The sequence below is a fragment of the Manacus vitellinus genome, unplaced genomic scaffold (genome assembly GCF_001715985.3).
Source record: "Manacus vitellinus isolate BGI_N305 unplaced genomic scaffold, ASM171598v3 scaffold_13_pilon, whole genome shotgun sequence".
In the NCBI taxonomy this organism is placed as follows: domain Eukaryota; kingdom Metazoa; phylum Chordata; class Aves; order Passeriformes; family Pipridae; genus Manacus; species Manacus vitellinus.
The window spans coordinates 9,647,663-9,674,192 of NW_021938999.1; the positions used below are offsets into that span (position 1 = coordinate 9,647,663).

General features: G+C 46.8%; 1 protein-coding gene across 1 annotated transcript in view; it reads left to right on the plus strand.

The window, feature by feature from the left end:
- The window catches only part of LAMB1 (laminin subunit beta 1), a 40,453-nt gene that overhangs the window by 10,280 nt on the left and 3,643 nt on the right, over window positions 1-26,530 (plus strand). The window contains exons 11-28 of the mRNA XM_018068033.1: window positions 2,740-2,875; window positions 4,972-5,130; window positions 5,909-6,036; window positions 6,472-6,595; window positions 6,999-7,203; window positions 7,360-7,503; window positions 7,600-7,831; window positions 8,354-8,517; window positions 8,973-9,197; window positions 10,007-10,224; window positions 10,345-10,441; window positions 19,221-19,590; window positions 21,271-21,455; window positions 22,679-22,920; window positions 24,391-24,594; window positions 24,972-25,116; window positions 25,851-26,058; window positions 26,231-26,372. Coding sequence (XP_017923522.1) covers window positions 2,740-2,875; window positions 4,972-5,130; window positions 5,909-6,036; window positions 6,472-6,595; window positions 6,999-7,203; window positions 7,360-7,503; window positions 7,600-7,831; window positions 8,354-8,517; window positions 8,973-9,197; window positions 10,007-10,224; window positions 10,345-10,441; window positions 19,221-19,590; window positions 21,271-21,455; window positions 22,679-22,920; window positions 24,391-24,594; window positions 24,972-25,116; window positions 25,851-26,058; window positions 26,231-26,372 — 3,328 coding nt within the window. The remainder of the gene's footprint in view (window positions 1-2,739; window positions 2,876-4,971; window positions 5,131-5,908; window positions 6,037-6,471; window positions 6,596-6,998; window positions 7,204-7,359; window positions 7,504-7,599; window positions 7,832-8,353; window positions 8,518-8,972; window positions 9,198-10,006; window positions 10,225-10,344; window positions 10,442-19,220; window positions 19,591-21,270; window positions 21,456-22,678; window positions 22,921-24,390; window positions 24,595-24,971; window positions 25,117-25,850; window positions 26,059-26,230; window positions 26,373-26,530) is intronic.

The window sequence follows — 26,530 nt, forward strand, 5'->3', positions numbered from 1 at the left end:
TGCTGGGGGAAGCGCACTAGCTACACAGTATTGCTCCATTGCCCTAGTGGTGCTGCGTGGGGTGGGATGTGGACCTGGAAGTGCCTGCCGAGGAGATGGAGATTTTTTTTTTAGAGAAAATTGTAAATTTTGAATATGCATCCATCACTGTCATCACGGAAAGTCCTGGCTTAGATGCCTTGTTAGTGGAGTGCTGGGTAGCCTGCTCCTCTGACCAGAGCAATTTTCTGTGTTAGGTATGTGTCTGACCCCAGGATTATTAACAGCAGCATGTTCCTTCGCTCCCTTTATTTTTCCCTCCCCCCTTTCCTCCACAAACTCTTTTCAATGTCCTGCTTTTGTCTAAAGCCACGGAAGTTTCCCAAGGGGGTCAATGAACTGTTTCCCACTGGAGCCCATGGGACCACACTGGGGGAGTGTGGGATTGGTCTTGGTGTGACTCCTATAGGGCATCACAGCCTACAGATACACCATCTGCATCAGGGATTGCCGTGGGAATGTCCCACGGGCCATCTCTCCCGTCTGCTCCTGGGTGAATTATTAGCCCTTGGCAGACAGCAGTGTGGATGTTAGGGATTATTTACTCCCCCATGCTTGCTCCCTGTGCACAGATGGGTTACACTGCACAGCCCATAACAGCTCCCCCGGCACAGCTGCTTCCAGGGATTTGGGGTAACACGGCCCAGCCTGTTTCCCATGTGCTGAGCCCAGTGATTGCAAAACCATGCGGGGAGGAGATGTGCGGCATCCTGGCACAGGCAGGCAGCAGCTGTGCTCTCCTCCGACCGCAGGAGAGCCGCAAAGCCCAGCTCTGGCTCCTGACTTTTCTCTCTAACGTCATCAGGAAAGGGGGAGCTTTGCCCTCCTTGGGGTTCCTCAGCTGCTGAATTGCTGCCTCCTGGCTCCTGCTCAGGGTGTGGGAAGCAGCATCTGGGACAGCCCCGCCTTGCCCAAAGTTCATCCCTATGGTGTAATCCAGGTGGTGGAGTCATTGCCATCCCTGGAGGGGACACTTCCCAGCTCCTCTTCTGGGGCAGGTAAGGCACTTCTGGCATCTCAAAGTGAACATTTAAATGAATCTCTGCAGTTTCAAGAACAGTTAAAAATTACTCTTTTGGTGGGGGCTTGAAAACTTGGAGATTTTCCGTGGAAATCAGAGACATTTAACTTTCGAAAATGTTTTGAAATCCCACTAAAATTTAAAGAAAGAGGTGTATTTCCTCTTTCTATGGAAAAGTGACCAAGCATGTGCAAAATTATGACATGCTCTAGGGTATTTCATAATGCTCTAGGGTATTTCATAATGCACAGCAGACATTCTGGGAACAATAAAACTGCCAAAGGCAGTTTGGGGATAGAGCTGTATTGAAAAAATAAAATGGCTGTGCTGGTTTAAAGGTAAACCAGCAGGGGAAATGAACTCAACTCAAAAGAGAGATTATAAGTCAGAATAACAATTTAATAAGTACGATTATACAGACAAACAATTGGTTTTAACCCACAAAACCCAAATGTATAACCCAGCACCCTGGGGCATGAACAGAGTGGTGTTCTTTGGGACCCCTGAGTCCAAAGGAAAAGGAGAGGGGAAAACCTGTTGGTGAGAGTGCTGTTGCAGTCTGGTCAAGAGTGGCGATTGCAGTCCGGTCGAGAGTGATGGTTGCAGTCTGGTTGAAGAGTGGTGATCTGCAGTGTTCCTCTGGATCCCACGAACGGTTAAAAAAGGTCCCAAGACTCCAAGATTATATATCCTCCAGTTCAGGCAGGAATGCTCAGTACCTCCCTCAGGGTGGGGGGGGGGTTCCTTAATGGGTGTGAGGACAAGAGCAACTCCTATCTCACAGGCCTCTTAGCACCTAGTTTATAGCCTGAGGAGTCAGGCTCTACGGGCAGATGGTGTAAATGGTTCATTGATACCAGTTTCTGGGAAATGGCATGGAAAGTATAGAATACACAGTTTTGGGTTACACCCGTCCAGTGATGAACTCATTACAAAGGCTTATTACAAAATGGCTCATTACAAAGGAAGAGAATCTCTATGTCACCGTGGACAGACTTTCTGTGTTCCTTCATGATGTCCCTGTCCCACATCCCTGGCTGTGTCTGTCCTACTCTGAAGCAGCCAGGTATGGATTTTCTCCTCTGTGTAGCTGCTGATGGGTGACCCCTTGGGATGTGCTTTGCAACATGCAAGAGCAGCTTGACATCCTGGGGCATACAGGGTCATTTGTGTTCTTGCTCTGCCTGAGCCCATACCAACAGATAACGCTGCTTGCATGGCTTGCAAGCCTGGAGCCAAAGGCTGCTCTCAGTTTGCAGGACAGACATGCCACTTTATGTCTGTGGTAGGAGTGAAGCTCCCAGGACGGCTGTCTGGCCCCAAGGAACTACCTGCATCCATAGCACGAAATCCTCTCACCATCCAAACAGAGGAAACCATGTGCAAACTGCATACTGGAAATGATCTCTGGCCCATGCTTGCCCCAGCCTGAGCCTAGATGTTGTTTTGGAGAACGACAGTTGGGTTGAGCCAAGGCTGTGCCCAGGACCACACTACCATTTTAGTAGTGCAGGTGGCCCAACTGCAGAGCCCAGGAACATCTCATATCCAGATCACAGCAGCTGTGTTCAGAAGTGCTTCTCCTCCTGTGTCACTTTAAAAGTCAAAGCAGAAGAAAGCTCTAGCACTGTCTCAGTGTAGCCAAGATGTGTTGTAAATTCATTGCTCTTTCGTTTTAGCTGCTCAAGTGAATCTGGCCAGTGTGAGTGCCGGCCCCACATGTTTGGCCGTCAGTGCAACCAGGTGGAGCCTGGCTATTACTTCATTTCACTCGATCATTACATCTATGAGGCGGAGGAAGCCAACTTGGGTCCCGTGAGTAGCACTTTTAGTGGTCTGGTGTGTCTGGAGAGGTGTGGGGAAGTTGTTTCACCAGTTGGGCGTTGGAAGCATCTGTTTTATACCCTGAGTGTTTTGTAATTAAAACTTCCAGAGTGTGGAAAACACAAAGCTGAATTGTATCAGAAAACTGTTAACCTTTAGCTTTTCAATCTTATTATCAATAAATAATACAATAATTAGGGGGGAGGAACTGGCATTTTTCTTTTTAAACCTATTTCTTTGATCATGACTGTAGTTAGTTTCCTGTCACCATCCCTCTCTGAACCCGACTGCAGGCACACCCACCACACCCACTTATACTCCCCTTAACTCAGGAGTGGTGGGACAGACACTGGCTCTTCTCTTTGGTGCCACTGAAACTGGGAGGGAACAAAGCACGCATTTAAGCACATTGCCTCAGCTTTTATAGTTTCAGTATATCAATAACCTTTCTTTTATTAATTACTAAACCCACAGTTGATTGTGCAAAGGACTGGTTTTGTAATTGAGGTTGCCTATAGCTGGTTTTGCCTGCTGGCATGGTACAGCAGTTTCTGGCTCTTTCTGTTGCCCACCACACAACCTTGCTTTCAATTCATTAACAGCAGCTGGGTGATTACATCTATTACTTTTGCCTCCAGCAACAAGTCAGGGAGATGGAAATAATGGTTTCTCTAAAGCAGCAGATCCTTGTCTGCCTGCAATTGGGGCCCTTGGTCCTAATTTATTTATTTCAGGTAAAATGCAACCACTTTGCAGTTTCAGCCAAGGCTGAGAATTTTTTCTCTCAGATAACTGCAGAGAAGGAAGACAGTGCAGAACAGAAGTTGTACCACAGCAGAGGGCACATGAGCTGGCACAGGATTTGTGGTGCTTTTGTGTGTGCCCAGCTGGAGAGGTGGTACCTGAGGCTCTGCTGAGGTTCAGGGATAGAGGAACCCAGCATGAAAATTCACCTTGCCAAGCAGAGCAAGGAGATGTACTGCTGGTTTGCCTTTTGAAATCTTAAAACCAAATAATTTTAAAAACTGCTGATATTGAAAAGCTTTCTCACTAATTCGGTGGTAGAATAAAACTCTGAATTCCCGGCATAAGACAAAATGAAGTGGCACAGAGTTGCAGGGATTTACAGGTGGTGCCAAGCCCCTGTGCTCCTCACACCTGCACACACTTGCGCAACTCCCACCTGCCATCCTTTCTGGGGAGCTTTGACCTTTGTGCAAAGCCAAAGAGTAATAACTTACAGTCAGGCTCTGTTCAAAGAGTGTGAGAATACATGAGGGGACATCCTGAAGTGATACATATATAGAGAGATATTTCCTTGCATTCTATCCCTTTCTACTTAAGCAGCTTCCTTAGGAATGCACAGGATGTCGTTCTATGGAGATAACTATTTGTAGATACAAATACATTTGAAACAGGAAATTTGAGTACCGCACGTTTCTATTTTCTGTTACCCTTTTCCTCTTCTTTGCTTTGTATAAAAAGTAGCAGATAAAAACATGCCACCTCAGACTGAAAGGAGTGATCATATGTTGATTTGGCTATGAAACAGTTGTCAATGACTAGGCTCTGTTATTTAGCGACACCCTACTCATAGTGACACCCTACTCATAAGAGCTGTGATCTGCTTTTCAAATGTTATTTTGAGCAGTGGTTTGGTTTGGAGCAGCCCGGTGTAGTCAGAAAGCAATTAGCACTCAGCTTGGGTGGTTAATGGAGCAGTGATGTGCCACTACAGAGAATCCTGTTGCTACAATTATGGTGTGGAAGTCCTTACAGTGAATGAGATGTTGTAGCTGGTGGATTAGTTACTCCCAGCAAGTTTTTAAATTTAATTCTCCATCATCATAACAGAGAAATGTATTAAGAGTTGTGCAGTCTTGTTTTATTTTATTTTTCTTGCTTTTTGTATGTTAAGTGGAAGGGCAATGCTGAGCACATGTGCACAAAGAGAATTTGTGTTGTCTGGGATGCAGACTGGGGATGCTGCCATCCAGGAGCCACCTATCAGCAGAACTCATCACTTTGCACACTCCTGTGGGGTTTGCAAATTTAATATATCAGTATTGAAATTCCATGTTTTGTAGGGAGTGAACGTAATAGAGCGCCAGTACACGCCAGACCGCACACCGTCATGGACAGGCATAGGATTTGTGAGGGTCCCTGAGGGGGCGTACTTGGAATTCTACATTGACAACATCCCCTACTCCATGGAGTACGATGTTCTGATCCGCTACGAGCCGCAGGTATGCCTGTGAATTATGGCATTGCTGCTTTCTAGCAGGTGCTGGCTGTCCTGGTGCACAACTGACTGGAGCCTGACACTTTCAGGGGTCATCAGGGCTCAAAGACAAGGATGGACGCTCAGTTAAATATCTGATATATGTGAAAATCCAAGCTGATGTTGACTATTTCCAGTGTTATTTGCTTTACAGTTTCTTTCATTATTACATTGTTTCAGCACCTGTTTAATGAGCAAATTAAAAAGTGACAAGTCCCATCAGGACAGATTAGAATATAAATTTGGTGTAGGCTGGGTGGCCGTCTAATGGCTGGCAATGCTGTTATCTGCCTTAGGAAACAAATTGCCTATATTGGATGTTGAATGCCTGCAGCCAAGAGTTTGCAAGCTGTTGGCTCTGACTCACAGAGTGAAGGGAAAGATCCACCCAGCTCCTTACTTAGAGCTTGGCAGCAGCTGACTGCAGTGAATACTGAAGTGCAGTACCCAGAAGCGGGGAGAGAGGAGGTCACCAAACCCCAGTGATGCCATGGCACAGGTGGGGCTGCTGGCCATGTAATCCTAGTCATGTTGGATGATGTCCAGCGGCACTTGCCTTGTCATGTGTCAGCCCGTATCTGCAGCTGATAGATGCCCCATTGATACTGGAGTTGCAGCCCTGTCATCCCCAAAGAGCAGCTGACCACCTTGTCTGTGCACATGCTTTTCCTGGTCTGAGCTCTGGATGATTCCAGGAGTTTTTGATCATTGCTTGATGCTGATCTGGCTTTTTTTTTTCCCAGTTGCCCGATCAGTGGGAAAAAGCTGTGGTCAATATCTCGCGCCCAGGCAAGATTCCCACAGGTAGCCGGTGTGGCAACACGGTTCCCGATGATGATAATCAGGTCGTCTCGCTGTCACCTGGGTCCAGGTTGGTATAACTGGATGAACCAAAAGGAGGACAAAAAAATTAAAAAATTGAAACAATTTTCAGTTTGCTGTAGCCTCTATGAAAATAGGTAAAATTAAATTTCCAGTGGGTTATAAAAATGTATTTAATAGTGTGTCTCTAGACTCAAAGCTTTTAAATTTATTCTTATTTTCTAATCTGGTTTCTTCACTGAGTAAAGGGAGGGGGAGGTGTTTGCACAGCCTGTGAGTGAACATCAGTGTGACTCTTTACCTTGCTGATAACCTTTTCCGGTTCTGATTTGCACAACCCTCCAAACCACCTTTCTCCCATCGGAGCTTTTGTTCTGTCCGGTCTTGGCTGCTTTCCGTTATCTCAACTGCTTTATAGGGGCACCTGAAATGCTTTATGGTGCTGTACGTTTGAAGTAAGAATTGTTTCCTGTTCCCAATCCAGATACGTTGTTCTCCCGCGGCCTGTCTGCTTTGAGAAGGGGCTGAATTACACCATCCGTCTGGAGCTGTCCCAGTACTCCTCAGTGGATACAGAGACAGAGAACCCATACACACTTATTGACTCTGTGAGCAGAATTTATTTCAGGTTTCTTTAGTGTCAAAGTATGTGGGTTGTTTTTCTGCTAAGAGGCTTTTGAAGTATTTTACAGGCCTGCAGCTAGTTCCACAGACCTGTAGTCTTTTGGGGGAGGCTAGTGTGTGTCATGTATGTCATAAGTATCAATGTCAACATCCATCTTTTTCTTTTGACTGTTTAGAATTTGGAAGATTGGGTAAGGATTTGTCAGATACCAGAACTATTCCACAAAGCTAAAGAAATATCACTATTTCCCTTCCAAATTCTGTCTGGCTGTTTGCTTTTTAGCTAAAAAAGGATGGTAGAAACTGGGATAATGCTCAATTTGCACAATTTTGGTGGAGGCTATTTATTAATAGTGACACTTCATAAATTATAAAATTGCTTTGTAGCTTGTTCTCATGCCATACTGCAAATCGCTGGACATATTCACGGTGGGAGGCTCAGGCGAAGATGTGGTCACGAACAGTGCTTGGGAAACCTTCCAAAGATACCGGTGTCTGGAAAACAGCAGGAGTGTTGTGAAAACCCCCATGACGGACGTCTGCAAAAACATAATATTCAGCATTTCTGCACTGTTGCACGAGACTGCATTATGTACGTAACCATCTACTTGTAGGGCAAACTGTGCCTGGAAGCTGGACGGCACTTGTGGGCAGAGTAGTTTGCACGGGAAAGGCGTGTACATGGGATGCAGGGGGTTCATGTCCTGTGCCACATTACTCACTCTCTCCAATGCTTTTCTCCGCTCAGCATGCCAGTGTGACCCCCAGGGCTCCCTGAGTTCCGTGTGTGACCCCAATGGAGGACAGTGCCAGTGTCGTCCCAACGTTGTTGGAAGACAGTGCGACAGATGCGCCCCTGGCACCTTTGGGTTTGGGCCAAGTGGATGCCGACGTATGTTGAACCCTTGGCTCTGAGCTGTGCTACGGTTGGAGCCCTGATTTTGCGACTTGTAATGGAAACTCAACCCCTCTCCCCCTCTCCTTGCAGCGTGCGAGTGCCATCTCCGAGGTTCTTACAACGCCTTCTGCGATGTGGAGACGGGCCAGTGCCACTGCTTCCCTGGGGTGTACGGGCGGCAGTGCGACCACTGCCTGCCCGGCTTCTGGGGCTTCCCCAGCTGCCAGCCCTGCCACTGCAATGGCCACGCTGACGACTGCAACCCCTACAGCGGGGAGTGCCTGAGCTGCCGGGACCACACAGCGGGACACAACTGCGAGAGGTATGGCACAGGTGCCCTTTCCCTGGCCCCTCTCCTTCCCCACAGCAGGATGGGCTCAGCAGCTGTTCCCTTCTGGTGCTAGTGCTCAGACAGGTGTGAAGCCACAGGGAAAGCCCCTGGACCCTGGGAGCCAGAGCAGCCTTGGTGGTCCTGGAGAATGATGGGAGTGGGGACCCCCTCTTCCCTACCTGCAGCCTTGCGCCTCACAGCAGTGCCTGCCTAACTGGCTGAGAGCACGTTGCAGGATGCCGGGCTTTTAGAGGGCCATTGCAAGCCTTCTGAGAAGTCTTGCAGTGGCAGGGCTGACATCCAGCCTCAGTCTTCCTGCTCTTACACTGGTGTAAGCCAGACAAATTTGCCTCTGTGGACACAGCTGCTAGGAGAGTGAGTGGCAAGGAAGAGCCATAAGGATGTTTCTGCCCTTTGGTTCTTCACAGTGGTGGCAAAACCTCAGTTTAGTTACAACAGTGCTGCAGTGTGTTTGCCTGCAATTCCCTGTACGCTGTGTACTCTGTTGTGTAGGTGCCAGGCTGGGTACTATGGAGACCCTGTCCTGGGATCGGGTGACCACTGCCGGCCCTGCCCGTGCCCTGACGGCCCTGAGAGCGGACGCCAGTTTGCCAATGGCTGTTACCAGGACCCGGTCACACTGCAAGTCGTGTGTGTCTGCAGTGTGGGATACATAGGTACTTGGTGGGGCTGGTTGGGCTGAACCTCTCAGTGAGAAGGGGTATGTTCATATGGGTTGGGTGTGACCACAGCACCAGCAGCAATGGGTTGCTGCTGGAGGTCGCCTCACTTGGTGCCAGGGAAGAGAGGCTTGTGCAGCCCATGACAGCACCACCATAAACCTCATCTCTGACAGCATGGCGGGAGATGACCAGTGGTCAGCACAGGTGGACAGGACAGCACTGGAACTGAGGGGATAAGTGTGCTGCAGCTGGGCTGCAGCACCATGCCTTGGTGACCTGGGGGTCTACCATTTATGCTGCCTCAAGTTGCTGCCTCAGTTGTTTTGAGCATGATCCAGTTAATGGCCCCATTAATGGCCTTTATGGCCTTGCCTCAGTCTTGCCGATGATGGGGCTGCATGCTAGCGAGCCGTGATGGTAATTCTCACTGTGCCTGTTTGTTCAAACAGGCAGTCGATGTGATGAATGCGCGTCTGGCTTCTTTGGGAGCCCCGATGACATTGGTGGCGCCTGCCAGCCGTGCCAGTGCAACAACAACATTGACACCACTGATCCGGAGTCCTGCGACAAGAGAACCGGGGCGTGCGTGAAGTGCCTGTATCACACAGAGGGTGCAAACTGCCACCTCTGCAAAGAGGGCTACTATGGGAGCGCTCTACAGCAGGACTGCAGAAGTGAGTGAGGACACACGGCTGCAGCCCCTGCACCAGACATGTCAGCGGCAGTGGCCACCTGAACTCTTTTACCTGGGAGCATTTGGGATGGAGGGAAACCTTATTACCTCCAGCTGGAGTTGCCTGCAGCTGCCCTGCAGCTCAGTGGAGGGGGGTCCTTTATGTTTGACAGGGAGAACAGAGGCAACATTTACATGTGCTGAAAGGAGGAGGATTTTGTGGGAGGGGGTTTTCTCTTCCCTCTTGATACCGATCTCTGTTTATCTCTTCTCCAGAGATAGGGTGGTGGGGTGAGAGTTTGGCTTTTGTTTACACTGGGTCCCTGCAGGTGTGACTGGGCAGTGGGAAGGAGGCCTGTGATGGAGAGGAGGGTCTGCCTCCCCTGTGGCACCAGGCACAGCCCAGAAGGACAAGTGGTCACTGGGTGGGAGAGCACACCATCAGCCACTTCTAGCACATCTGCCACCCTAGCTGGCTGACAGGAGCTGGGCAGACTTGAACTTTGGTTGGGTACAGAGAGAGGAAAGGAGAAGAGCATGAAGAGCTGGGCTGCTTGAATGAAGGGCTCCTGTGACTTTCTGTGTGGTAAGGCAGAAGCTGTAGAGGTGACCAGCCTGAGATATGAGGAGTGCTCTTGGGCAGTGCTGAGTTTGTTCAGCATTGGGTCATCCAGGCCTGGCCACAGGTACTGGGATATATCAGCATCTGCCACATCTCTGGAGACTCAGAGAACAAACTAGATGTGAACTCGGAGCAGTCTGGTAGCGAGAGGGCAGGCTGACATCAAGGTGCTGTGCTCTTTTTGTCAGAGTGCGTCTGCAACTATCTGGGCACCGTGCGGGAGGACTGCGAGGGCTCAGAGAGCTGCCGGTGCGAGGCAGCCACGGGGCAGTGCCGGTGCCTCCCCAACGTGGTGGGGCAGACCTGCGACCGCTGTGCCCCCCACACGTGGAGACTGGCCAGCGGCACCGGCTGTGAGCAGTGCGACTGCGACCCCACGCGCGCCCTCGGCCCTGCCTGCAACGAGGTGAGGGAGTGCAGGCGAGGTGAGGGAGTGCGGGCGTGTGCCGGCAGCTGGGCCTCTGCTCCGGTGCAGGGATGGGCTGCTGAGGTGCTCGCGTCTCCTGATGGGTTGCTTTTTTGCCAGTTCACAGGGCAGTGCCAGTGCATGCCAGGCTTTGGAGGCCGGACCTGCCGGGAGTGCCAGGAGCTTTTCTGGGGTGACCCAAGCGTGGAGTGCCGAGGTGAGTTCAACCCTGGTGCCTGCTCCACTTGCTCCTTTGGGAAATGTCTGTGTGGTCCTGTTGCAGTGGGACACCCCTGCCGGGAGCAGCCTACTCAAGCCTTGGAAATGAGGGAGGGGAAGGCATAGTGGGGTCTTCCCTGAGGTTTTGGTGCCTTGGGGGACAGGATGTACAGCAGGAGCCCAGCTCTGGGCTTGCCTGTATTTTTCTTGTCTGACCTCTATTTAGAAACAAACCTCTCTGTTTAGAGGGGTAAGCTTGCAATGCTGTCAGGTAAGCCAGCGTGGTAAGAAAATATATCACAAGCATTAGGGATTGAGAATTGGTCTGGAAACCAGTTTCCTTTGTCTTTCAATTGTATGTAGCTGAAGAGCACTTTCTTCTCTTGTGTCTGCTTATGGAGACTGGGCCTGAATAAATAAGGGTTTTTTATTTAGTAGGAGACTTTCCTTATATTTCAGATGAAAGTAAAGGAGTGAGCAGAGATCGTGCAGTGGGTTAGCCCATGCTGTAAAACAGAGCGCCAAGAAGTTGCTTGTTTAGAAAACTGGATGCTCTTTGTCCTTTCATTATAAACAAGTCTGTTCATTAGCTGGAAAAGAAACTTCAGACATTGTCCAGACCAGAACAAACTTGTATCTCTGATCTGTTCAAATAGGAACCTTTGCCAGGAGGGTTTGCAATAGATTAAGGTATTTTTTCCTGCAGGGAGGAATGTGCTTGCTGTGGTCTTTAATAAATCCCTTACAATAGAGATACCTTAGAGCCCATTATCTTGGCAGATAGGCAGGTCACAGCTACTTGGTTACTGCAGTGGATGAAAGGACTGGGAATTGTCCCAGTTTCTGAGTACATATTAGGTTTCTTGGGGGGTGAGCAGCCTTTTTGGGGAGGCTGTGTGTGTTCTGGCATGGTGAGGGGCGTGCTGACCCTGCTGGCTCCAGGGCAGGGATTGTCTCATGGTATCAGTTGTCTCCATCAAGGTTTATTGATAGTGTCCATCTGCATATCTTATCAGCAGGATTTTGCAGCATACCAGCGTTTGTGGTCTCTCATGGAGTTTCTGTTGCCTTTCAAACATGTAAAAACCTGCTTTTTAATGTTTCTGAAGTAAAGAGAGAATATATTCTTCAGAGCCTGTTTTTACCATGCAAGAGCTACATTCTCCTTCTAGCCCATTGTACTTTCTGACCCCAGGTGATACAGGAGACTCGCTCAGGTGGAAATGCAGATTTTCCTTCATGATTAGATCCAACAGAGGTCTCTGTGACAGATGGGGAAAGCGGGTGCCCAGGGCTGAGCCATGGCAGCCTGCAGCGTGATGCTCTGGACAGGCTCCAAGCGTGCGCTCGCTCATGGAACGCATCCAGCCGTGTGGTGCTGCAGAGTCTCCCCGGCGTGGTGGGGTCAGTGCCTCCTGCCGGTCTCCTGTCCTTGCTTGGCACGGAGACAATCAGCTTCTCAGCCCTCATTTAGCCTTGGAGAGTGAGTGGTGATGTTCAAGCTGGCAGACGTGCAGCTGCCGCGTGGGCAGGTAACAGATCTCAGTGGTAAGTGGTTTGCAGGCAAACTGGAAAACTGTGCTGTTTAAGGAGTTGCAGAGCAGTGTCCCTGGAAAATAGCTGAAATCTGGCCTGTGGCCAAGGTGAAGCTGGAACTGAGATGAGGCTTTGTCTCAAAGATGCTGGCTCCAGTTGCAGGGGAACATGTGGACTTCTGGCCATGGCGTTTGCCACCTGCCCTTAGTGGCATGCTCATGTTGGCCCAATCAGCCAATATGGCCACATTTTGTGCTGCATTCAGGAAGAAAATAGAAACCAATCTGGATGGGGAACAGCAAGAGCTCTGAGTGTGGACAGTCAGCCTTCACTGCGGGCATTGAGCTGATGCAGAGGTGTGGACATCAATCCCAACGACTCCAGGGTGGGATTCTCCACTGTCTAGGGCAAGTGGCTTCTCCTCAAGGTTGGAAATCACAGGGAGAATTAATCACTCCAGGGACAGTGATGTGTGATCTGTTCACGAGAGGTCTTCAGGCTGTTGGCACCGAGAGGCACAAGCTCTTGATGAGGAATGGCGACTGTATTGCTCACGTTGCTGTGACACCCTTGACAATACTAAAAAAACCCAAGTACCTGCAAATAATCTCTGGACACAGCTATGTGGAGATGTACAAAATTGCCCATCTAGGACAGGCCAGGGATTTACAGACACTTGCAGCAGCAGTGAGTTATGAATGTGGGTCCTAGCATGCTCTGCTAGAAACAAGGCTCTAGGGCACACTTCCTTGCCACCCCCAGCAATGGCAGTGACTATTGACAGCTGCTGCTGTGACTTGTATTCTAGAAACCTCGGTAAGATCAGAGCTGATGAAGCAGAAGCTGGGGAGGCAGGTTTCTGCACCTGATCAATGTGCTTTATTTGCAGTCTGTGCTTCCTGCTGGCTCCCTTTTGCATGTCTGCAGAGATCACACTGGGACCAGACTGCTGGGGCAAGCTGAGATGGGTGCCTGTGTTTGGGCAGCATCTTAAGCCCTTGGTAGTGGGTGCGGTCTCAGCACCCACAGATGTCCATTGGGGATTATACACCCACAGAGAGCCTGTAGGACTGGGTCTTCAGAGACTGCTTACTCCTTGTAATTCGAAAAAGCACAGTATTTTCTCACTAAATTTGGCACAGCAGAGGCACAGAGGATGGGGCAAAGCCCAGGCAGGGTGTGTGTCTCAGCCTTGTGCGGGTCCCTGTGAGGATGACAGTGAGCAGGAGCCGTGCTGTGACGTGGCCTGCTTGGGGGGGCACTGCCAGCCCCTCTGCAGGACTCCTCTGGCCGTTGCTCCAGCTGCGAGCAGCTCTGCGTGAGCCTGCGCATGGACGCGTGCGTGTGCCTAGAGTCCTTGCTAAGGTAGTCAGTAACAGGATTATAGAGTTTGTCAGACTTGAGTCTCCCAGGCATTCTGCTGGAGCTTTTCCAAAGCCTGCAACTGAAGTGCAGGACTCTGCATGCTGAGATCCATGCTGACTTCAGCCCACAAAGCACATTTCTAGCAGGAGGCTCCAGGCTCCCAGGAAGCCTCTGAGATATGGTGTGGCTGCAGATGCAGCTTAAACAATGCCTTTGCACAGTAGATGCTATGAGTTTGTTTCATGTAATATAAATGAGATGACAATTGTACTATCATTACTGTTTTAATAAGCTGAAAAACAAAGCAGAGTGCAGTTAGTGAGATTGCAAGTTAGGTGGTGTTGCTATTGTCCCTTCACAAGAAGCATACCTGTGTTAATGTTTTTCTGTGTTGGACATGAGTATCAAGCCCTATTGTAAAAGCACAGAATTGAATTGAACTAAAATAAAAAAAAAAACCTTTTTTTAATCAAATACACACTGCAGACATTACCATTTAAGAATTAGCTTTGTAGTCTTAATTTAACACCTGGCTCTTAAACTATTCACATAGGCTGCTTTTATAGGAGGTGTTTATGGTGTTGACTGAAGACTAGCAGATGTTTCTTTTCCTTCTGTGATAAGGGTCTAAAAAAGTTATACAAATTCTACATTTAAGAAAATACAATTTCCACTTTGAGTTTCATAATTTCAATTGACCTGTGGTCATAAAATATTGTAATCTATATTGTTTCCAGAAAATTGCCCTTTTGGTAAGGTCTTCTAGCATGTTAACATGCAGCACAACTCCAGTGGTTCTGGGCTGGTATCTTATCTTGACATTCCTACTGAAAATCGTAACGCTGAGGAGTTAGCACTATGCTTAGAGGATGATTTGAATCAATAGCTGATAATTCAAAAGAAATTTGCTAGCTTTGCAAAACTTTCAACCTTACAAATTGCTGAATGGTTTTCTTATCATAGTGCCTCACTATGACTGGGAGATGATGCCAGGAAATCATGTTTGAACAAAACCTTTGTGTTTTTTCTGTGGAGGAGTTAAACATTTGATGCTTGTTCTCCTCAGTCTCAAGCAGTAAAGAAAATATTTCTACAAAAATGATTTCTACATCATCCTAGACAGAACAGAACACTTACTGCAGGATGCTAGGAACAAGCAAGGAATTGGACACTGAGACTGGTCTTCATGCAGCCCATTCAGTATCCATTATATCATCTCCACTGTAGTATTAACTGCCTGATACACATTAGTTTAAATTAGGTGATGTGCAAATATGCCATATAATAAATTACACTAGTTTAAATGGAAGTGAGTTCTAAATATTTAAAATCAGAGGGAAAGGTAGCAAAGCTGTCAGAGTAGGTGAAAGATTAAGCAATTCATAGATCCTTGTGAGCTTAAAGCAAACCTCTTGAACTAGTCATTTGCTTCTTTTGGATTTCTCCCTTTAGGTTTCTACAATATTTCATTCAATATACATGTATGAGTGTTACTTCTGTCTTTAGGATCAGGGAAAAGGAAGAGGAGAAATGCATTGATCAAGGTGATATAAAAATTACACATGAAAACTCTATTTGTGCATGTGTGTATGTGCACATGCATTTGTGAACAGACACAGCTACAGTCTTTTAATCTGCTAATCAGCAGGTCCTGACTGGAGAAATTGGCTAAAAAATTTTGTGTCAAAATTGTTATTTCACTTAAATTGGAATATGCCACAGAAGAATCTCTGATGTAAGCACTCAATTAAAGCAAACAATACGTCCAGTTCCAAAATGACATTTCAAAACAGAAACCTATTGTTTAATTTAGTAAATACTCCTTTGAAAATCCTTAAATTTTTGGCCAACTATTTCAAAAGCCTTCTTTGCCTCCACTGTGTTTTCCATGGGAGGTACTGCAGTGTCCTGCTCTGCTTACTCAGGGACAGATTTGAACCCTGTCTAACAGTGATCTTCAAAGCAAGCAGCCCTGTGTATTAACTTGCAGCCCTTCACCTTGGCCTCAGTCCACCTGTCTGCATGAAAGGAGAGTAATCAATAAGTTGTCTTGAAGGCATTTCCAACTCAAAATGGTCAAGACATCGAAGTATCTTGTAGTAAACTCAACATCTATGTGGTTTTGCAGTGGAAAATGAACTACTTTTCCCCATTTCTAGTCACATGGGCATAGACAAAACATTTAAAAGGAACTTACAGGACTTTGTCTTTCCCTATTCCACATATACTATGTTGAGTATAAAGCCATCAGTAGCTACTGAGTAATATTGGAAACACTTCTGCATCCCTAGATGTGCCTGTGTGTTTCTCGTTCTTCTTGAAAAAGATAGATTAACCAGGCATATGCTAACATTAGATGTGGTGTAGCTACTTAGGTGTTACATCAGACTTATGAGCATGCTGGCTAGAACCAAAATCTCCTGAGCCAAACTGTACTTTAAAGACTGTGTTTGAGTTAACCTCTTTAGGTACCTCAGAAGCAAAACTGCCAGAGAGCATTCTTAGCATTGAACTGCATAGGAGTTGGCTCATGTGGTGGTCACAGGAGTAGCTGGACATTAACAAAGGAGGTGTTGGAGGAGAAAGAACTCCACGAGGCTAGAAGTGATGATGGGTACTCTGGTACTGATTGAGCACATCATGCCCAGTTTATTCTGACATGGTGTTCACTCTTTTTCTAGCAGATGATAGGAATCAGGGTGTCTCCAGATTCACATGCCAATTCCTTGGCAGCGATAATCAAATGTCACAGGAATCCTTTTGGGGGATGTGCACCCCCCATTATGAATGATGGATGTGTAACTCAGTTATTCTTCCATGAATTATTTGCCAATCTTGTCCAGCTTGGAGGCTCTCCTTTCCTTTCATGTGGAACCTGCCACTGTCACTGTGCCTTTGTCCCTTTCAGGCAAAGTTGCTTTTTTGTCACTTCAGGACAAAGTTGTGCTCTGCAGTCTCACAGAGACTGAAGCCAATGAGTTCTTGGCAGGCAGACATTGCCTGAGGCAGAGGTGAAACCTATGCACTGAGCTATTTGCCTGGTGGCCCAGCAGGGTTCAAGGTGCTCCTCACTACCTAGAAGGCTCTATATGATCTTGGCCTGGGCTTGCTTTCCTTCTCTCAAGAGCTGGCCACAGCTAAAGTCAGCAGAGGGTTTGAGCCCTACTATGGTATTAAGGGAAGATGCTCTTTTCAATGGCATTGGACTATATGATCTTTGCTGGGGTGTAAAATAGCCCAATGATGGTGTCCAGGGCACGAGGTACAGGACTCGTGCACTAGAGGTGTTAGAGATGGTTAGGGTTTGAAAGCTGGTGTGGTACTGTACATAGTTAATGACTTGGGAAGATCATGAAGAAAAGAAAGAGCAAGTGTGAAAGCAGCACTTTTGAAAGATGTTTTATGTATGTTGAATTCACACTGAGGTAATTCAGAGCCAGCATTGTCTACTTCTGGACTTGATAGACAATCCTGAAAAGATAAATAACCCACAGTAATGTTTCTAGCTGCCTTGTACAATTTTCTGGGTCCTGTGAAGCTCAGTTTGGGAGTTTTGTAGGACTGGAAATGTGATGATTCTTCCAACTGTTGCATTGCATTTAGAATAAATTACTTTTTTGCTCTTTATCATCTCCCAACAGGCAGCTGCAGAGTTTGGATTTTCACTTTGCAAACAAGTCAGTACCTAAATTCTTTTCTTCCTTTCCCAGCACTTTCTGGCTCCAGAGATTTTGGAATCCACATTACCATGTAAATGCTACTAAAGCCATGTCATCTGCTTTTTTGTGAACATGCAGGTATTGAGGAGTAGAATTACTAACATGGGGTTGGTTTTGGTGTTTCTTTTTCACTTTAAGCTTTTTAAATCCACAAGTAAATATAGTGATTTGATTTGCCAGAAGCAAGTATTCCTGTAACTTGATCGGACCTCAGGATCTTTGAGAAAAACCACATGCCATTTAGCCTCTTTCTATACAGAGGAATTTGGACAATTCATCATTATACTCAGGGCCTTATTAGTTGACAGAAGGGTTAACTGACCTTCAAACAGGAACTCAACGGTTTGCCTGCAGGGAACATATTCCGTGGTGAGTTGACTACTTAAGCACTTTCGATGTAAAGTAAAAACAATCTCTTGTGTCAGGGTATAATTCAAAGAACAAAGGACCGTTTTGCTCAATTGTCCAAGCAGCAGAAGTTATTTTTGTCTCTCGCCTATCACATTCACATTGTACAAGAAAGTCGTTTTGTTGAAGAGCGATTTGTTCTGCTGAGGCTCTTTGTGTGATTTTTGAACTGAAGACCACCACTGTGTTCTGGCATTGAAGCCAACAATGTACAATCTTGAAAACAGCTTTGTGTTTTGCCCCTTTTTCAAGGGGGCATGTGCTTGGGGTGTGTGAATCGATTTATGGGCCTTTTTGAGCCGTTTAACCTCCTTCAAGGATGCCTAGTAAATGGATATGTAGGTGAAGTATCACAGTCCTTTTCCTGTTTAAGGAATGTGCTCTTGACCTGCTTCGGGTGTATTCTGCCGTGATGATAGTTAGAAAACGTGCATGTTTTCAAAGCCTCTCTTTCTGTTGTTTGCTCCCATCTCTTTATTAAAAGCTTTGCGTGTTGGTGGTGCCCTCTGCTGCCGCTGCCTCCTGTGTAATTAAGGAGGAGAGGTCAAGTGGCAGCCCCGCTGCATGGAAACGCTTCTCCTGATAGCATTATTGTGTACAAAGCACGTCTGTGCTTTGAGAAATGACAGTGCATCAGTAAGTTAATTAAGTAACTTCTGTCCATGGCGAGTTAGTACCAAAGAAGCAAATTTCAGGAAGGTGTGAATATTAACTCCCAAGCTGATGCTCTAAGTGTGCAATAATTAAAAAAAAACCAAACAAAACAACAAAAAAACCCCAACAAAAAATTACAGTGTTAATCATCCTCATTCCCATTTGAGGGTAACAAACAGTGTGTAGGCTCTTGGTCATTAGCACCTCAGGGCTAACAGGGCTGCCCATGACCACATTCTTTGTTCTATTATACTTTTCACTGCCAGATTTTTTCTCATTTTCTGTGTACCCAAAATGTCAGCCCAGGGCCAGATTCTTTGATGTGTATTGTGAATGTTTTCCCACCATCCGTGGCAGGAGCATGTCCTGAGCCAGTCCCTGTACCTCTGCATAGAAGATCTCTCAAGGGCTGTTGCTCCATAGATTTGCCCTGTTCTTCTTTGAAGCCACCTCAGCTTTTAGCACCCACACTGTCTAGTGGAAGGAAGCTCCACCACTTAACTAAGTGCTGTGTGATCAACTATCTCCTTTTAGTGTGCTGTTTGTGGGAGGTGCAGGGGAAGGTGATTGGGTTTTTGTCTGCTGGGTTTCTTTAGTTACCCTTACTCCTGTGCTGGAGGAGACAGTAAATAGTTGTTCCTAGTTCCCTTTTCCCATTTTGCTCATGTTTGGTGCACAGACTCTCTGATGTGTGTCTGCCTGTTGTTTCTTTTCCTGTGTGGAGAGTCTTGCTCTACTCACTCTTCACTGTAGGAGTGAAAGTGGGAACTTTGTCTTTAGTTGCTATCCAGTTGACATCCAAACACTGAAAGAAGTGGTGTCCATCCTTGCTCCATTATTGTTCCTGTTTCTGAGATGTCCAAATCCTGTTCTCTTTCTAGAGTTCTTTCCCTGTCTCTTTCCCCTTTCACACTCAAACCTGCTTCCCCTGTACCCAAGTGATACATCCATAATTAGCTTTTTATAATCCAGGCACTGGCCACTTCTGCACTCATTTCACCACTTTATTTATAACTGTTTTTTTTTCCCCACCCTGCCAACATCACTGTCATTTCCCTCTCCATAGTCTTCACGCGTGCCTTTTTCTCCTTCCAGCATGTGATTGCAACCCTCATGGCATCCAGACACCGCAGTGTGACCGTGCCACTGGGCAGTGCATTTGCAATGAAGGAGTGGAAGGGCCGCGCTGCGACAAGTGCTCCCGGGGCTACTCGGGCTTCTTCCCCAACTGCGTGCCCTGCCACCAGTGCTTCGCCCTCTGGGATGTGATCATCAGCGAGCTGGCTAATAAGACCCAGCAGTTCCTGGACAGGGCTAATACCCTCAAAATCACTGGAGTCACCGGCCCATACCAGCAGACACTCACCACGCTGGAGGAGAAGCTCAGTGAAATTAAAACCATCGTCACTCAAAATCCAGCAGCCGAGCCCCTGAAGAACATTGGAAATCTCTTCGAGGAAGCAGAGTGAGTACAGTTGCAGTTACATGGATAAGTCTAGCGTGAGAAGGAGTGGGAGTTCCAGTGAGATGGAATTTACTTGAGTGACTGATGTCCCCATGCTGGGCTGAGGACACTGGCTCCACTCCTTTGGCTGGGCGAGGTACACTGTGCCAGTGTGTCCTGGCGCTGGTGGAGCTCCTGGCCGTGCTGAGCACTGGCAGTGAGCATCCATCCCACAGTGAGCATCCATTCCACAGCAGAAACCCAGAAACGTGGCTGGGGCTGGCAGGAGCCGTGCAGCTGCCACGTGCTGGGCAGGGGTTGTCCTGCTCCCACTGCTCTCCAGGCAGCTAATTACCGGGGAGCCACTCATGCTTGCCTTGTGCTGCCCTGGGGCAAAGGACAAACACTGCTATTATGTGAGAGAATGAAGAGAGGGAGAGATTAAATTCCTGGATTTCCATGTGTTGCTGATGAGTTGGAAACTTGGGCTCCTTTCTGAATTCTGAGCATGTGCGGGGGGGAAGTATCAGCTTTATAATAAGGATTGTTTCCATTTTTCTCAGGGTTAGGAGCCTTGTATTTTGTTTTAGGGCTAAGCATACAAAAGATAGTTGTCTGTGCTTTTAGAAATGGGTCAGTCTAACATTAAGTAGGATTACAGATGCTTTCTAGCCCTGTCTACAACTGTTCCAACTTGTTTATGCATTATAAAGGGGACTGCACAAAGCAAAGGGCTGAGGATTAAAGCACAAATGTCTCAATCAGGAATAGCTTGTGCCCTACAGCTCCCTCTCTCCAGCTGGAGAGCTGGGGGTCACTGCTGCTTTTGGACTCTGTGTATACTGAGGTAGGTCAGAGCAGCTGAGGAGCTGCTTTTCCTTAAAACACATATATGTGCATCTGTTCTTGCTCCTCTCTGGTTGTATAGAAGAATACTGGGCTTAGGAGGAGTCCTGGAAAACAGCAGGCTGTTGGGCTATTGAGAGCTGTAAATTTGTCTTAGAGCTTAAATACTGCCTGATTCTTTCAGAATGCTGGGTTTGGTGTGATCACCATGCATGGGAATAGCTTCCTATGCCCACTTCTGTTCTGCAGCAGCCTTGACATGTAACATTCACTTGCTTTTCCTTTTAGGGTTATCCCACTAGCTAAAGCCTGCTCCGTGGCTCACTGAGGCCACGCTGAATGCTGAGGGCGGGATCTTTACAGACAAGTTAAAAGAATCCATTGTGTTAAGACTCAGGCTCTCCCCCGGCCCTTGCCTGCTTCCTGAAGTTCAAATCTGTCCCATGAGCTCGTAGTAATCAAAACTGCATTTGTAACTGTGTGGGATGGGAAGCAAATTATGTATAGATCATAGTAGTCAACTCTGACCTATGCAGTTGCCATGATACAAGATCATTACACCAGTCCTCTGGAATCTGCCTCCAGTTAATCTTACACAAAGCAGCTGTTTTCTGAGCAATTTGGTGCTTTGAGTTTATAAATGTGCTGCAGATTAAAAAGTAGTTTTGTGTGATAAAGGAAACAAAACAGTATTCTAGGTAGGCATGTTGTTACAAATCACTTAGAGCTCCAGTGAGGGAGTACAGTCCTACTGTGGCAGAAGCTAGGTACAGCTCTAGCCACCACTCCTCAGTGAAGCATCAAGGCTTACAACCCTTCCTCCCCCCGCTGTTGAGTCCTGTGCCTGTTTTACAGAAAGCTTACAGCAGATGTTACAGTTAAGATAGCTGACATAGAAGAAAACCTGTCAGCGTTAGCAGCAAAGAGCAACAGCACAGACACTGACCTGAGCGCGCTGGAGACAGATGCCAAAAGCCTCGACCACGTCGTGAAAGAACTTGCAGAACAGCTCGAGTTCATCAAGATCTCTGATGTTCGGGGTGAGTGTCACAGGGAGGGGCAGAAAGCAGTGGGGTGGCTAAAGACTTAATTAGTGCATGGTTTTAAATACCAGGTTAATCTTCTAACTTGTAATAAAACACAGTTCCTAGGAGGACAGCGTCTTTCTGTGCATTAGCAGAGTTGCTGATACAGCAGGAATTTTTGTCCCCTCACCCTGTCTCTCTCCCATCTTCACATTGCAAAGCTGACTTATTCTCGGGGCACAGAATTACCTTAAAGTATGTTGCTTGACACATTTCAGATGAGACACAATGGCATAAAGTGCACCACAGATTCCAAAATACGCCTGGACATCACCCTTGCTCTCCCTGGTCTGTTAAATGGCTGTTTTTGTTTGAAAAAAATGGGTCTTTGTGACTAAGACTACACTGTAAAGGGCCCAGTTCTTCTGAGCCACCCAAACTTTGCATGCCTATTGGCACACTGAAATGTGCCAAGAATCAAAATTTGTTGGAGAAAGAGGAATGTCACCAAATTATTTGGAAATTTGGAAAGCTGACTTCAAAGAAATGATTTGTTAATTTTTCTTTTAAATTTCCTAGTTTGTAGGAAGTCTGAAATTGTTTCCAGTGAACATGGGATATTGCAGAGTGAGGCAAGTGGGATATAGAACAGGGGAGTCCCTGACTTGTGGCATTCTGCAAAGGAAAGCTGCCCCAAGGTGCAGAGTATGGCTATCCCCACAGGGTCCCTCACCCCCGCTCAAGACCTCTCCAGGAGTTGTGCCAAACTAACAGTTCTGTAAGTCAGCACCTCTTATCAAGCAGTTGTTTCTTGAGAAAGCTCTGACCAGTTTCCAGGCAGTGGCTCCATAGGCCAGACATCCCAGAGCACACAATAAGAATTAACAGGATAACTGAATCCTTAGAAAACAGACTGTTCCTCTAAAAAACCTAAAAGGATCTCCTGGATCTCCTTTTGACCTTAAGGCAAGCTGAATTCAGTCACTAGAGTCAGAGAAAGGCTTAACTTCCAAGTCCAACTTGACACACTGTCCACCATCAAAAAAGCAAGCTTTTTTTCTACAACAGGTTGAATTCTGTCAACCTAGCAATGGCACTGAACACAGCTGCAAAGGTCAGCGTTTCATTTAATGTGATGTGAGATATCGTAACCCTGATGTGTCATCTGCTAACATCTATAATACACATTACTTTGGGTTACTAGCAGATTTCTCATCAGCTCCATCTGATTTCTACAGGAGCCTTGGATAGTATCACCAAGTATTTCCAGATGTCCCTGGAGGCAGAGGAGAGGGTCAATGCCTCCACTTTTGATCCCGATAGCGCCGTGGAGCTGTCAGCACAAACGCGGCGGGAAGTGGAAGACTTAATCAATGAGAAGGAGGCCCAGTTCAAGGCTAAACAAGAGGAGCAATCGCGCCTTCTGGATGAACTCGCAGGCAAGCTGCAGAGCCTGGATCTCTCCGAGGTGGCTGAGAAGGTACACAGCTGAACACAGCTGAGAATCACTGGGATAAAACCTGCAGCAAAAATAAAGCTGGGTTTGTGAAGACGCGACAGGCAGGGAGGAACTGTAGGGTGTGACACCGTGAGATATGCAGCTTGTTGATGAAAAATGCACGTTGCTTGGTTGGTGGGGTATTCTGTGGGCTAGATCTGGGCCATGTAATCAGCAGGCTCTGAGACCTACTGGCTTTCAAGCACCAGCCTTTCTTGTTGGTCTCCCCCCTACCCTTCCCAGCCTCAAAAAAGCAGCGGCCTTTGTATCACTCCTGCCTTAACCCAGTGCCCTTTGCTGTGGACAGAGCTCCCACATGTAGAAAAGCATAGCAAATCTGCTGGGCTGAGAGCCATCTGATGAGCTCTTAAACCCATCCTGAGTTCAGTGCTTGCTTTCTCTAGGCTTTCCTCTTCCTTTCTACAGTTCTGTAGGGAACATGCTGGGCCTGTACGGTGCCCAGCCAGGCAGCATTTCTGCTTGCACTGACAGGCTGCCCACCTCATCATCACCACAGGCTCATCTTCCTCCTGCTTGAGACAAAGCAGAACTTAACAGGGAGCTGGAGTCAAAAGGGCATTTTCTCTGTTGAAGCTGCCTACTCATCTGTAAATACCATCAAGGGTGGCTTTTTCTTGGGAGAGGCTGGGTGTTCCCTCAGTTTCACTTTGAAGTTGTCCAGCTGCATTCAGAGAACAATCCCTAAACAGTCCCCGGGGAAGGCAGGCTGCAGGGGACCACTCATTAAATCCCCAGGGAAGGCCAGGCCTGTGTTAGAGGGTGAGTTCTTCACACACTGAATTGTCCATTCCTTAAGAAGCAGCCATCCCTCCCACTCCCCCAGCCCTCTGTTTTTCTCTGGAGGCAAGAAAGAGAGATCTTTTTGTTTAGCTTTCCTTCCCCTACATTCCTGCCTGACTGTTCTTGAGGTCTGAAAATCTTGGGTAGATGTTTATCAAGACAGTAAACACCAAGTTGCTTCGAGGTGTAATCATGAGACACACAGAGCCACACACACAAAAAAAATCTTTCTGCTTTCTAGCTACTGCTGGGTTGCATGCCAAACAGGTAAGAGGGACTCATTTACACTTCACAGGAGACAGCTGCAGTTAACTTGGCACAGCCCCTAGGTTATCCCAGGGAGATTGTTTGGCTGCAAAACCTCAGTGACTATCATTTGGCATAAAGGGAGTGGGGGCTTGGAAAAGTGAAAAGAACCTCACAAGAATAGGGAGTTTTCTCATATTGCCTCCTCTGTTATGTCATTGCCAAACACTAACCAAGTAGTGGATAATTCTCAGTACACTGTTGCAGATGGAAATAGATTTGCTTTTAAAAAAAAAAAACAAACCTGAAATTTTCTGGTACAGCAGTGTCCTACTCCAGCCCCCCCACAGTTCAGCAATGGAAATCAGGCTGTGACTGCTTCCCTTGTCTAACGTCTCCCTGCAGACGTGTGGCACTGCTCCGGGAGCCTCCTGTGCCGAGTCCGAGTGCGGCGGCTTGAACTGTCGGACGGAGGAAGGGAAGAAGAAGTGTGGAGGCCCCGGCTGCGAGGGGCTGGTGACCGTAGCTCACAACGCCTGGCAGAAAGCTATGGATTTTGACAGAGACATCCTCAGTGCATTAGCAGAAGTTGAGCAACTCTCTAGAATGGTAATACGCCAAAGCCATTGTTAGATATTAAAAAAGAAAAAAACCTTTCATTTGTAACACAGATTGAGAGGCTAATTGACAAAGTATGTGCTGGCTTACTTCAGAATACTTTGAGTTGCGTAACCTCATCATGCTTGTAAAAATCCTCAGCAAGGGAGCTTGCTAAAGTGAAGCTTCATGGATAACTAAACATCAACCTGAGTTGTTTAAACTAGCACTGGGGGTATGGATCAGGGCCAGCTTCTAAGTGTTCTGTGAGTTTTATGAGAAAAAGCATTCCTCATTACTATTACCTCTAACTCCAACAGAATTGTTTTAAAACAGGCCTTAAAGCATGACAAGATATGCAATCAAGCCTTCCATTTTCCTCTCTTTAGGTTTCTGAGGCAAAACAGAGAGCTGATGAAGCAAAACAAAATGCACAAGCAGTTTTGCTCAAAACCAATGCTACAAAAGAACAAGTGGACAGAAGCAATGAAGATCTGAGAAATCTTATTAAGCAGATTAGAGACTTCCTAATGCGTAAAAACCTTACATTTTATTTTGATTCTGGGTTTGTGAAAACTGTTCTTAGATCTATATCATCCTCCAAGGGTTAATGCAATAGTTGTGTTATTGTTCCCCGCCCCCCTCCCCAGACAGACTTAGTGTCTATGATGAAATCTGGAAACATGAGAAAACGAAGACAATAGGAAAGTGAGAGCAAACTGTGACATGTTCTTATGTGCGTTTCAGCTGAGGCTGTTGTAGTGCTGTACTTAGCCAAGTATGTTCATAAGTTCTGGCTAGAAAGACAAAGTAGTATTAAAGGGGAAGAAAGTCAGAAACTGAATTTATCTCTGTAAGAAAGCACGTAAAGGTTAAATGAAAGCCTTGTTTGCCAGCAAGCAGCAGCATGGCAAACCCATTCCTTCCCTGTTTGCACAGGGCTGAGTGTGCTGTTAGCACAAATACATTTACGTGCAGCTGTTGGCTTTGTTTCCTGGGGCTCAGGTCCCCCCCCAGCTAATCACCAAGATCTTCAAATGGCTTCCAAGAGAGCTATGCCAGCAGCGCCTCCACACCTGCTGGACCTCTCCCAAGAGGGAATTTCCACCCTAAGGAAGTTTTAACACCTTGATTTTCCATAAGTCTGTGGGAAGACGTTTTCCTGTGATTTTCCTTCTTTAGGGAGCAGCTGGACAAGAACTTTAATACTGAGACTTGACAGAGGGAAGCTTTTACTCACATCTTTGTTATTTGTGTCCATTTACTAGAAGACAGTGCTGACCTGGATAGCATCGAGGCAGTGGCTAATGAAGTGCTGAACATGGAGATGCCAAGCACTCCCCAGCAGCTGCAAGCCCTGACAGAAGATATTCGCGAGCGTGTGGAAAGCCTCTCTGATGTTGAGGTCATTCTGCAGCAAAGCGCTGGAGACATTGCCAGAGCAGAAATGCTACTGGAGGAAGCTAAAAAAGCAAGGTACGCAGCCCTGTTTCATCTGATTGTATGAGAAGGTGCAGTTTAACTTTCCGTGATGTAGATTTTCATTCCTTCAGTAAGGGGCAAAAATGTTCCTTTGCAGTGTGTGGGTTTTTTCCAGTTCCAAAGTAAAAGCATTTTTAGCATTAACAGAGTCTTTCTTGCTCCACAGCAAAGGTGCAACAGATGTTAAAGTCACTGCAGACATGGTGAAAGCAGCACTGGAAGAAGCTGAAAAAGCTCAAAATGCAGCTGAAAAAGCCATCAAACAAGCTGATGAAGATATTAAAGGAACTCAAGACCTGCTGACCTCAGTGAGTTTTTTATGACTATTTCTTATGATATAGAAACAGCACCAAGTCTGATACTTGGAAACTGATGTAAGCCTGCCTAGGGAAGGCTCTTGGGTACTGCAAAGCAAAAACTGCACTTAAAATGGATCTAAACCATTCCTGCCTTCACATCAACTTTT